We start from the raw sequence: 13,570 nt of genomic DNA on the forward strand, positions 1-13,570 counted from the left end.
AATATTTTTATGATTATTCAACAATTTGAATTAATGAAATGAAATATTAAATAATTATTAATTTTTATAAAGTTTTGTAAATTTAATTTATATATTAAATTTTTTTAATTTAATAATTAGATGGTTAAAATTTGATCTAATCCAAAGTTCGAGCTTGAATGATAAAATAAGTTTAAATTTATTGACATTAGTTTTGTAAATATGTAATTTTAGTTTCAAAATTTTTATTGTAAATTTGATTTAGTTTTTAAAATTAAGTAATATTAATTTATTATTAATGTATTATTTTAAAATTAAGCAAAAAAAAAAAAAATATATATATATATATATATATATATATTAATTATTTGACAGTTATTTAATTATGATGACTTTTTATTAATGTAGCATTATTTTTTAGTTTTTAATATTACTATTTTTAATGCATTGTTAACTAACTATAGAGAGCATTACTTACAGATACTTTTCAGTAATTTCTGCACTCCTTGAAATACCGCACGCATTTTATAATAATCCTAACCTACAGCTTGAAGAGAATTCGTCAACTGTGAAGCTTGCCTTTGGAGTTGGAGATAGCAAAGTAGGGTTGGGGAAACTCTCAAGCCCAACAGGGTGTAGAAAAATTGAGGAATGACTTTGGATTTAGATAATTATAAAGCTTTTTTTATATATATTTATAAAGTTAAGAATTTCAGCGCTTTCTAATAACAACGTGAACATAATTCATCTTTGTATGAAACTAGCATTTAACCCGTGTGACGCACGGGAATTAAATCGATATTAAAATGTTACATATTAAAAACGTCTCAATTATGTACATAAAGATGTGCCAATTACATGTATATTTTTATTGGCAGAATGAGTTTTATCCGGAACCAATTATGCGGTTGTTGCAGTGGCTTAAGAATTTTTGAAAAAGATAGCATTCGGTGTTTAACTCAAAATACAATCATCAAAGCACATGACAGTTTTCTATTTCACTCATTGTAGTCCAATCTGATCTGTAAGCATTCAACTCCAAACTGAATAATTAATTGAGGAACAAGAGCAAATGAAATTTCAAGATCAACACGTTACTGTGCTGGAAGCTGGATTAATTCATCATCAAATTTTGGAACAGGTAGTACAAATTCAAGATTCCTGAGGGCAATTTACATGTTTACCATCTTCATCTCTAATTGATACACAAATTTCAAACTACAACGCAAGCAATATAGAATCACCTATTGGAGATTAAGACTTACATGAAAGATTTGTTTTCCCAAATCAAAAACAAGTGCGAGGTAATGATGACCAAGCGCAAAACGATAAATGTCCCCTGTCCACGGCGCTCGGCAGAAAAGAAAATGTTGTACATTCCCTTCGGTATCAAGCTTTTACGCAACAGTTGAAGTAGCTCAGGAAGCTCCTCCTTGTCTGTCAGGGAAAAAAAGTTCAAACAAAGATGCAATAATTAGGCACGACATATATCCTAGTCCAATGTTTTGTGGATCTACAGAATGAACTTGACTTCAAAGTTCCACTAATTTTTTTAATAATACAACCGATCACCATTTTTTATTGCCCTTTTACCAATGAAATGAATGTAACTGCCACAAACATTCCTTGCATGTGCAACAACTACAATTCCGTGTTGCCTTGGCCTTTTAATAGAATATATCTACATATAATTATTAATATTTACATCCTTCAACCTAACCACCGCCCCTGCTCAAATTTGTGCAAGCATTAATTTAAGAAAAAGGGAGAAGTTTATCATGGGTCTTTTCCAGTAATGCATAATTTAATATATCCTTTTTTTACTTTGGGCAGAAAAGTATTAGTATAAGCTTTCGCTACCTGCTTTGGCCAAAGAAACTGATGGATTACTACGTGAATTTGTCACTAAACGGCAGGCCTCGACCTCAGTGACCTATGTTGTTTTTTTATAAGCTACTAGAACCTCCTTGGCAAGGGTGTCATGTCGGGTTGTATTTGTCTTTGTTTTCCACTTTTCTTCGATAAAAGGTTTCCCTCATTATTTTTTCCACTCTATCTCTATTCTCTTCAAATCATGTCCATTATTATATAAATATATGATACTGTTGCTAGAAATGTTGAAAACTACAATTTTATGTGTTTTACCCGCCTAAAATATCATTTAGTTCATTAATTTTTTGGTTTTGCCTCTTTTCTTTCCAAGAATTTTTCGTATTGAAGTGGGTGGGCAGACTAAAGATTAAATATGTCAAGTTTAATTGATTCTTTATTTGTGTTTAATCCAACCCTATGAACATTTGAGGCTAGGTTCCTTTAACACTAGACAATTAAAGAAGAAGAAAATAATTAAACTTGAAGAAGGGTTTAAACGAAAAAATAGAGCAATTATTTTTATGATAAGAAATCCCCTTGTCAACTTGTATGCCAATTAAAAGATATTTTAATTCAACGTGTGGTTCGATATGTGTCTTTGCTTGGTTGAAAGAAACAGGTGATTAGTGTTGTTCAAAATTGCCCTTTATTGCAAAAATGCTCACTGTACCTATTAAGTAAAAATGCAAGACGCTCATCTTCTCTAGTGAGTTACAATGCTGACCACTCCACCATATTGCCCGATGAAATATTTTTTTTTTACAAAATTTCAAGAGTGACTTTAGATAGTAGCTAACAATTCTTTCCACTGAATCAGAAAAGATAGTAGCTAATAAAATAAAGAATAATAAAGCTGGGGAGAAATCTTACAGTTGGAGAGTTGGTTTGGTGGTAGTGGGGATGCTGGTGCTCACTGTCGACAGTGTTTGTATTGTTAGTGGTAGCAGATATCAGTTCCTCTTCATTACCAAGACTTGCCCTTGAAATATTTGTCTTGTTTTGCTTCCTCATTTCCCGAATTTTAGAGAAATCCAGAGAGTAGTCTGGCACTTGTCCCTTCTGATCCCAGTCCCCAAACTGTGGCACTGATAGCCAAGGAGCATTTTTCTACAGTGAAATTTTATAGGTTAGAAGGCTGATCACCATAATAAAACTATCTTTAGTTAATTATTGAAAGTTTTCAATAATGTACTCATCATAAGAAAATGCAATAAATTAGACAGCACAATAAAACTTCAGAAAACTAATGATTAATTTTAATTATTGAAAGTTTTCAATGCAATCCAGAAGAATCACCACAAGCATCTGCTAAAGCCAATGTGCAGATAAAGTTTATGAACTTCACCATACATTTTCAGAAGAAAAGAAAACTCAATACAATTGCACTAGGGATTTATTTGAGTAAATCTATTTAGAAACACTTCAAAGAGAGCAAAATAAGAAGAGAAAATGAAATAATTTTTTTCTCTCTTTTGAAGAAGTTCTCTCCTATTAGTTTTTTCCAAATTTTAATTTTAAGTCATGTATAAGATAATTTTAGCTTATAAAAAAATCATTTTAATTTTGAAAATAAGTATGAAGAAATTTTTATCTACATAGGTCCTAAAACACACCTTCTACTTAATAATATCTTTAATGATATAGTTTTTGACTTTTTGGAGTTCATCCGACAGAATTTACAAGATAGAAAAAAACTTCATTATATTCAAACAAGATACAAATAATGAAAACAGTATAACAGATAATTATTCATTTCATCATTTTTCATGACTGCTATAGATTTTCAAATTCCCCTAGTCCTCAACCATCCGATCATCCACTTGCTTCAGCAAGGGATTTCCGATTACTTGCGCGACCGCGACACTGATTTCATCACATCAAAGCTTAAAACACAAAACTAATCGATTCATTAAATCAAACAGAGCTTGAAGTGAAAAAGTATTATCATCATAGAAGCGTCTATTCACGAAGCACAACAAAAAGTTCCAACAGCACGAGCGAGAAAAGCGACAAATCCAACTAAATCAGAGTATGCATAAGCTTTCAACGACCGAAACAAAAAACGAAGAATAGGAACTAGACTCGCGCGCTACTAAGATTTTCAGGTGCGATTCGCTCGGAAGCATCGATTCCGAGCAAACACTAGAATCGTTGGATTCCATTCGATTATTTTTCCACGTCTTTCTTAGCCGCGAAACACAGAGCATCGTCTCAGGGGAAAACGCACGCGTTTAGAGAGAGAGAAATCGGAATTTACCTCCTTACTTTGCTCCATGAAAGTGATTTGAGATCTCGAGAGAGTTCAAAGATGTGGCACAGCCTTTGCTATTGAAATGACGATAGATAACAAACACACCCGTTCCATCATCTATGTTCTCAATATATATATACACCACAAAATAGATCATTTTTTATTTTTTTTTTCTTAATAAAAACACACACATTCACTTTTCCTATAGTTTATCAATTTTGATAAAATGAAATAGTAAATAATATATAATTTTATTTATCATTAATATAGTTTTAGTTAATAAAAGTTCAATGATATTAATGATGGGCAAGACGAAGAAATCAAATTATATATTAGGGGAAAAGGTAAAGACAGAAAATCTCATTCGTGATTCGACATTATATATATTAGGGAAAAAGAAGATTGTGGTGGGTACGAATTATTTTTATTATTTAAAAATAAAAAAATTATAATATAGGAGGTTTTTATGGTGATAAATATATAAGGTAGGCGGTTCCTTTCTCCTTTAATTAAATTAAAAAAAAAAAAAGAAAAGAGCAGTATTTTGGGAGTTAGTTACACAGTGTAGGATAGTTGGATTGGAGTTGTCTTGAATAAGGGAGTATATACTAATAGCGTAGCAAGGTTCTTTATTTCATTTATTACTCTTTTAATTTATTGTACCTTCTTTCCGTGTTCTTGTGTCCACCTCTTGCTTTCGCTTTTCTAGCTGTCTTCCCTTCACATAATATTCTCCTTCTCCCCATTTGCATCCCACTAGTATCATTTATTCTGCATTTTTATTTTTCACACATTTCAACACTATTCATTATCTACCATTCTTCATTTCTCTTTAAAATAATTCTTCATTTTTCATGTACTGAATTTATTAGAATAATTTTTTACTTTTAATTAATAAAAATTCAAAATACGTCTCTAAATATTAAAATAGTAGTATTTTTTGAAGGATGAAATTAATTCATACTTCAAAGTTAAATAATTAAAATAAATATTTTTACTTTAAGATAGAAAAGTATATTTTAGCCTATTTTTCACCTATAACTTAGTAAAAAACAAGAAATATTTTATTTAATATTTCTTATATAATATTAAAAAATTTATAAGAATTTGTGAGATAACCAATTGTTTATATTATACAACTATATACTGCTATGTATTATAAAATTCATAAAATAAGTCAAGTATAAAATAATTTAAATTAATTAATAATATTATATTTTTATTTTAAATATATATCAAAATTAATCTCTTATTATAAACTCCTTATTTGTTTAGTTCTTATCCACTATAACAAAGAAAAATTGTCTAAACAAGTCAAAATTATTGTCATTTTTTTAAAGGAAAAATGAATATGAAAGTCACGAGGTAGAGTTTATTAGTCTCTCAATGATATTGATAATGATATTGACATACTACTATCTGCATAAAATATTATGATAAAATAATCATATTTATACATTTTTTATTGAAAGAATTAAAATATGGTACTTAGGTGAAGTATTTATAAATAAGAGTAATATTAGAAAAACGATTAACATTTTCTAATTTTTGAAAAAAGTATTTTTAAGACAAATTAAAAATTTAAAAGGGCATATAATATCAAACAGAAGAAATAATCAGGACCAGCTAATTTATTTCTTCTACTTCAAAATTAAATGAACCTTAAAGTCGTACCTCGAGACAATGACAGATAATAAGAGTGCAATCCTTTTTCCAAAAAAAAAAAAAAAACGCGTAAAAGATTACTGTAAAAGGAAACAATCATTGCCAAAGCAAGCGGGTAAAGGAAACGAATCAAACGATGGATAGCTTAACGAACATTAATTATTACATTTTTTTTCTCTCAACTTCTTTAGTTTCAATTATTTGAACTTTGAAGTCGTCATTAGGCGTGACACGGGTTGGAACGGATTCAGGTTAAAAATGTTTTTTTCAATTAAAAAAAATAGGTCCATTTTCAATCCCTACAAAAAAACAAAAAAAAAATCCATTTTCGGGTTATATGGATGGGTTCAATCGGGTTGGGCCACAACTATTTGGGTCATAATTAGTTATTACAAAGCATTCTGACTTCCACCTCTGACCTATACCTTGACCCAAACCTAAAAAAGCATTCCAACCCCCACCTTTGACCTTCACCTCAACCTAAATAGTTGTAACCTTCGACTGTGAGCTTGAACAGAAATGAAAAGAAATGTGATTTTGGATTTGGCTATTTGAAAATGGAAGGAGATGTGGTTTTGGGTTTGGTCGTTTGGGAATGGAAGGAGATGCGGATTTGGGTTTGCGATTTAGGAACCTAATCTTCCATTGTGCTAAGTTTATGGAGAAGAAGGAGATGAGCAAACCTTCGTTATCACAACACTAGTCACTAGGGTTTTGAGATGGAAAGGTTTGAGTGGCACTAAGTTACGAATCAAATGTGTAAAATTCCTTTTATATCTAGGTTTTTAGTGATCAAGTTTCGATCGAATTCAGATATCACAAGTAAAGAAATTTAAAACCGAACTCCACCATCAAAACCCATTAAAATTCGATTTTCCAAATTCAAAAATCTAGACACCCAAATTAGCCTGTCTGTAGTGCATCTTTGATTGTAGATTGCTTCGGTTTCGAGCAGCCTCAGAAGTTCTGATCACGCCTAGTCGTCATTATAAAAATGATGGAAATAGTTAAACAAATTCAGCACAGGAAATTGTGCAGGAAAAAACTATACTATCTACAATAATTTTATAAGGTTTGTGTTTTTATTTTTTAATGAATTTTTATTTACCTGTTGTTTAAATTTTTAAAATGATGTTAATTATTAATTTAAATGATTTTTATAAAAAAATAGAAAATAATGATTTGTACATTATCAAACTAAATAATTAAAAAGATAAATAAAAATAAATACTATGTAGTATAAAATTATAAATAATTTTGATAAAAATGAAAAAATTAACTATTTTTTAATTTATACCGAACAACTTCAAAGTTTAAACAACAAATTAAAACAATTGTAGGATCATTTTTTTCATGAATCACTCATTTTTTTTCTTCTATTTATTGTAATATTATGTTTTGATTTATTATTTATTTAATTTATATTAATTAAATGACTTATGTTGATGTGTTGTTTTAAATATTTTTAAAATCTTATAATTAAACTCTTGTAATTAAGGAATTTTTATAAGTTTAGTTGTTTGGGGTTGTTATGTGTTGAAGTCAAAGTTGACCAAGTTAAAGGAAGGTATATAAATTTTTTTTTAAGACTTGAACTAGGGATGACAATTGGGTGGAACAGGTACAAATTTCATTATTCTTGTCCCTATTCCTATACTCTATACCCATCCTCGTCTCCATGTCTAACGAGTATGAGATTTGTATCTTCATTCTCGTCTCTGTTAGGTATCGAGTATCTGCTAAAAAATTAATAATATATTTTCTTAAAAATAAATATTAAAAAAAATAATAATTTCAACATAGAATAACAATTATAAAATTACATTAATTAAGTTTTATTTAACATAATTTTTTTAAAAAGTAAGAATTACATAAATGTTAAATAAATTTTAAAAAATAAAAATAAAATTTCTAGAAATTTAAAGTAGCTACAGGTATGAGTACGGTTATGGAGCGAACATATATATGTATATCCATCTCTATTCTGTCTCCGTACCTAATTTAATAAATAAAGTATTATCCATATCTAGTCAAACTAGATATTCTCCGTCAAAGTTGAGGTGAGTTTGACTATTATCCACGGGTACAAGTTCACTTGCCATCCCTAACTTGAACTTCATAAGTTTATTTCTTCAAAATTTAGGGAGAGGTTTTAAAGAGATAGACTATATAGTCTGTAACACTGTACCTAGGTTAAGTTGGGTGAGTTGTGAGGGTCTCTAACCAAAGGTTCAATTGACCTTGAGGGAAGGCAATATATAAGGCTTATTCTGAGAATTGGGTCTCATAAACTCAATATCTTAAAGACCTTGGACAGAAAAAGTAGAGCGAGAAGTTCTAGAGTTCTGATACTTCTTCTCTTCTTTATAGATTATCTAGAGGTGTGAGCGGCTTTTGTTGATCCTTGAGGTGGTGATCCGAAGTTGTAGAAACTGAGGATTTGGTGCAGGTGTAGAGTTTTCTCAAAGTTATTCTCTTTCTCTTCCTCATTTCTTTATCAAGGTGGCTAAGAATTGAGGTAAGGGAAGTTAGGCTCGATTCTTATTGAGTTGTTGGGTTGTATGCGCCTAAGATTGTCTAAACTCTTGGTTGTTTGGCAGAATTTGAGGTGGGATTTTGGTGCATGTTGAGTTCTTGGTGTTTTGAGCTCATGGGGGGTGATTTTGATGAATGATGCAAATTGACTTGCATGTGTTATTTCTTGATGATTTTGAGTCTTATATGACGTATGTGGACTTGGATGCTTTGCATGCTTTAGATTTCCTGATTTTTAGGTACTTGGGGCGATTTGCAAAGTTTGCATTTGCAGATTTCTAGTGTCACACTGGGCGCGCCTTCATAGAGCCAAAGGCAGTTCCAATTAGAGGGCTTTGTCTTGGTCCACAGACATATGATTGGAGGCGTTGGGCATGAGGATAAAGACGAGAATTGAGTTGGGATGGTTTCATACATGGTTTGAATGTTATCGGGCATGATAGCGTTGGAAGGTTTATGACTTGGTGACGTTGGGCCCTAATTTGGTGGCGCCAAGTGTGATCAAGATAGAGGCTCCCTACTTGAAGGACGTTGGGTGACACTGAGGTGATGTCGGACATGAGTCAGGTAAAGACTCTCTACTTGATATGAGGTTAGGTGTGGGTTTTGCCACGCTAGGCATGAGGTCCTAGGAGGTCTCCACCTTAGTCATGTCGAGTGCGATTTGGATGGTGTTGGATGCAAGCAAGGTAGAGAATTTCTTGCCTCAATGGTATTGGACGTGAGGTATGTTGTGCCGAACATAGGATGCCTGTATTGTATGTTGATGTTTTGGTGAACTTGTATGATGAACATGAGTAGTTTATTTCATTCTAATGCATGCAACACGGTGTATGAGGATTATAGTTCTATGTATATTGATTTGGGATGATATATATAGATGATTGTATGATGTATGCTTTTGGAGAGCATTGATATGACGTGTATGAATGATGTTGTTGATCTATATATGCATCGACTGGATGTGATGTATATAGTCGATGTATGCATGAGATGTGGATGTTGAGAATGCGATATGACATTAAGGCATGATTAGCTAACTTATGACTCGAGAAGAGGAAATGGTTTTTGAAATTTAAAGATCCCATATAGGAAATCTTGGAGTGGTGCTTGGGTATACCACTGTTGGAAAGCCCTCCATGAGTAATTGTGTCTCTTTGAGTAAGTTTTGAGGTGTGTTCAGTCTCCTATTGATCCTTTGTTAGTAGTTGAGTAAGGTAGGAGGCCGAAGACTGCAACCCTTAACCAAGTACGCTAACTCGACATGTGACTTGGTAATACATGCTAAGGTCGTGATATGCCCATACCCAATTGTACCACTTCTAATGGTGAAATCGAACTTTCCTAGTGTAAGTGACAAAATCTGAGAAACTAGAAGAGAGAATGTTATCCCATTTTGTTGTGATCGAGCCAGCACTTTAGGTGTAAAAACGATTAGGTTAGTTTGGTAGGGTGGAGTCATTGAGAGTGCTCGTGTTATTAAGAGATCTCCATAGGTGAATATTTGATGATACATTAGTTGAGGTGTTTGCATATGGTGTATGTTGTGGTGTATTCATATGCATTGATGAATGTCTTGGTTGACATGGACTGGATGAGATATATGTTGGCTTTGGAGTATTTAGCTTTCATATATAGTTATGATATGACGTTGTGTGATTGTTTACGGTGGATTTCGTTTTATGGATCCTTTTTATTCGAACTAGCACGATTTCACGTTTCAATTTATGCGTGTTTGTGACATGACAGAATTGAAGACTTTCAGTGAAAAAATAAAATCGTACAAGTAAGAAATAGAGTTTTCATTAAATGGTAACAGAATTACAATTCGTAAGGATAACGAAACGTGTTTAGAATGACTACACTACACTAGACTAGATTATGCTATGCTACGCTATGCTATGCTACTCCTAAAAAAGGAAAAAAGAAAGGTGGTCGAGAAATCGTACCCAAAGCTGTCTCGTACGCACAGTATGCCTTATGCACAGGCTGCGGAGTGCATGTGAGGTATTGTGGGAATTAGATTTTCGACCTCCTGCTACGAGCATGGCTCGTTTAATTTATAGACAAAGATTTGGGAAAGGTAACTGTTTCTGACGTGCCCCGGAAGTGCATAACCGTTCTAAACTTCCACCTCGACCTCGTGGCTTATTCCCGGGCACGTCTTTAGATAACTCTTGGAACTGCTCATTAACTTCCCCAAACCATTCTGCAGCCTTTGACACTTATCCCATGATTTACTTCAACCGCTCTTAAATCGTGTCTCCTTTAAGTTCTTCATTCTGAGAGGTTGCGAAGTGTGTTCGTGTATGTCCGGATTCTTGGGATTTCGAGTAACCAACGAAAAATATACTACTCGAGTGTTTCCTGATTTTTCTTGTATTTTGAGAGGTTGCGAGGCTGTGAGCCTTTCTCTTGAGCAGCGTCCTTCCTAGTTCAATGATTTCGAAAGTTTCACGAAAAGTGTCTTCGTGTCCTTCCTAGTTCAATGATTTCGAGAGTTTCACGAAAAGTGTCTTCGTGTCCTTCCTAGTTCAATGATTTCGAGCGTTTCACGAAAAGTGTCTTCGTGTCCTTCCTAGTTCAATGATTTCGAGAGTTTCACGAAAAGTGTCTTCGTGTCCTTCCTAGTTCAATGATTTCGAGAGTTTCACGAAAAGTGTCTTCGTGTATCTCTTGATTCTATTCAGGCTTCGTATGCCATCTTTAGAAACTTCTTTGCCATTTTCCGATCACCTAGGATTTTTGAGCACCTCTGTATTTTGAGTGCCTCCGAATTCATTTTCCGGGTACCAACAAATGCCCCCCTGAAAAACATTTGTTTCGAAGTAACTGAGAAAGAATGTTTTTCAACGCCTCAACTCTCTTTCTCTGATAAGACCCTAGAGCGTTGTACTCTTCGCGAGAATTAAATGCCCCTGACATCTTTTAATTCTGAATTTCTCCTTTTCGTACCTGCTGCTCCATTTTCTCGGGATGTTATCGAAATTCGTGAATCAACTTCTCCTGGACGTCCTAAGATATGTTTTGTTGACTTTCGATTTTCCTCGAGCCTTCTCAGCTTTATAATTTTTCATAATTTCAGACTCCTCGAAAGCCTTAGCTGCTGATCTGTCAAACACAACGCTACATCTCGGATAAAGCATAACTTCCCGATCATCATCTTTCTTCCTCGAAAGAAAATCGAGCAAACTGTCCCTCTCTTTTGGATACATAGGTTCCTGCTCTTTCGCGAACTCATCTAAGAGCTCTTCCAGTTTTTCATCCGTAATAAGTTCGACAACTTCCTCTTCGTTCGCAACCAGGTCAACCATATCGATTTCACGCACATTACATTGATCCCCATAGGGAGAGGTTCCACATATCCTGCTTGTGCAACGAATGGATCAATATCAATTTTCATTTTCTTCTCCTCGAAAGCCAAGCGACCATCAGGAATCGCTTTCTCGACCATGTCCCTTTCAGTAAAATATCAAATATTCTATCGGCTTTCGTTATATCGAAACTATATTTTCTATTTGATCCGGCCTCTATATCATTTTCCCCAGGTTTTAATAATTGGCATTGATAGGTTGGCCCAGGTTGCAATTCGGCTAAGTTCACTTCCATTTCTTCATTTAGAGATTCGAAATTATCATCGTTAACGTCCATATTGTCTAAATATGCTACTTTTTCTCTTCGAACAAACTTGTCAATTTTCTCAACCTTTCTTTCTCTGCTCGAATTTGTTCAATTCGTCTCACTTTTTCTGCTAGTTGAGCCATATCTCTCAATTGTTCATTTATAAGTTTCTTTCGAATCGAAAAATCTAACCCAGTGGCGGCAATTTTTACCAACTCATTCTCAGGAATATTCGTGTAACATCGAGACTTTAGTTTCCTAAATCTATTCAAATATTCGTCCAATGTCTCATGATGTCGCCTCTTCATGTTCATCAAATCAACTATGCTCACCTTGATTTCCTCTCGAAAAAAGTTTTCGTGGAAACTCCTTTCCAATTGTGCCCAAGTAATAATCGAATTAGATGGCAAAGTCGTAAACCACGTAAAAGCATGTTTGGTTAGTGAACTTGGAAAATATTTCATTTTCAAATATTCATTACCCACTAGGTCTCCACACTCGACTAGATATCTGGCTATGTGTTCTACGGTGGATTCACCTAACTCTCCTGCGAATTTTGAGAATTTCGGGACTTTCATCCCCCTGGGTAGCTCAGATTGGGTAATATAGTCAGGAAAGGCAAATACAAAGTAAGGGTGCTCATTTCGCCCCGTTTCAAATCCGTGCCTATTTAGTACCTTCTCGACTATATGATCCAAATTTTCCTCGACATTTCTCAAAGGTCCCCCTTGATTGAGATTGATACGATTTCTAATTTCTCGAATATTCATCTCATTGATGGTTGGATTTTCGAGGCCGTTCAGATTTACACTCGTATCTCTCGAGAGTCGATTATCATTAATTTTATCTCCTATTTTGCTCATCAGCTCGTATAGGGGTGTGAGTATGTTGTGCATTTGTGTAGACAACAAATTTACCATATCGTGGTTACTATGATCCATTTGTTGTCGAAGGGCTATCATGGCTTCATTGCTTATACCCGTGGGTATATAATTACTTTGTCGAACCAATGACCCTTCTTGGCTTGTGCCAACATGCTGGTGAGGATCGTGCATGATAAAGCCCATCCCATTTGGGACTGCATTATACCCATATGATGATATTTGCATTTGAGAATTGTGCCCATAATATGGTATTGGCATTTCTACTCTCATGGGCTGGGTACTTCTCCAATTCGGAGGCATCCCCCATGGGTATTCGCGGGTAGCGTTCACCATTTCTTGTGATGCATTCAGAAATCCCGCGGAGTTCGAAATATTTACAGGAGGTGAAGACATTGCCCCCCTGGCCTCATTTGGCACATTTTCTTGATTTGTATTCCGATTTTCTCCATTACCCTGTTCTTCATTAAGCGCATCTCTTCTGCTGGATGTAGACATAGTTCTCTCACTTCTAAGTCTCATAAAAATAGCAGCACACAAAAAACTAGTTCAATTAGTTCAATGAAGTTCATCAAACGGGTCCCACCGGGCGTGCCAATTTGTTTACGGTGGATTTCGTTTTATGGATCCTTTTTATTCGAACTAGCACGATTTCACGTTTCAATTTATGCGTGTTCGTGACATGACAGAATTGAAGACTTTCAGTGAAAAAATAAAATCGTACAAGTAAGAAATAGAGTTTTCATTAAATGGTAACAGAATTACA

At 33.8% G+C, this 13,570-nt stretch overlaps 1 protein-coding gene across 2 annotated transcripts; it reads right to left on the reverse strand.

Annotated features, from left to right (window-relative positions):
* Positions 1-1,052: 1,052 nt before the first annotated feature.
* LOC109797563 (uncharacterized) lies at positions 1,053-4,264 on the reverse strand. 2 transcript variants are annotated; one of them, XM_020357636.3, is made up of 3 exons: positions 4,109-4,264; positions 2,722-2,958; positions 1,053-1,416 (listed from the first exon to the last, which is right to left on the reverse strand). In XM_020357636.3, exons 1-3 carry the CDS (start codon positions 4,124-4,126, stop codon positions 1,369-1,371), a joined length of 303 nt encoding a protein of 100 aa, XP_020213225.1. In that variant the 5' UTR covers positions 4,127-4,264; the 3' UTR covers positions 1,053-1,368. The 2 variants fall into 2 exon arrangements, with proteins under 2 accessions (XP_020213225.1, XP_082932611.1); XM_083076485.1 differs by lacking the exon at positions 4,109-4,264 and adding an exon at positions 3,945-4,079.
* Positions 4,265-13,570: the final 9,306 nt, after the last annotated feature.

Source organism: Cajanus cajan, chromosome 6, assembly GCF_000230855.2.
Source record: "Cajanus cajan strain Asha chromosome 6, NIPB_CcT2T_4, whole genome shotgun sequence".
Classification (NCBI taxonomy): domain Eukaryota; kingdom Viridiplantae; phylum Streptophyta; class Magnoliopsida; order Fabales; family Fabaceae; genus Cajanus; species Cajanus cajan.

What these genes read in the sequence shown, in the direction of transcription:
- LOC109797563 (XM_083076485.1), bottom strand. Translation starts at nt 4,058, where the DNA reads ATGCTCTGTGTTTCGCGGCTAAGAAAGACGTGGAAAAATAATCGAATG. An exon ending in AATCGCACCTGAAAATCTTA is followed by an intron (nt 2,959 to 3,944) that starts GTAGCGCGCGAG and finishes ATTTCACTGTAG; the next exon opens with AAAAATGCTCCTTGGCTATC. An exon ending in ACCAAACCAACTCTCCAACT is followed by an intron (nt 1,417 to 2,721) that starts GTAAGATTTCTC and finishes TTTCCCTGACAG; the next exon opens with ACAAGGAGGAGCTTCCTGAG.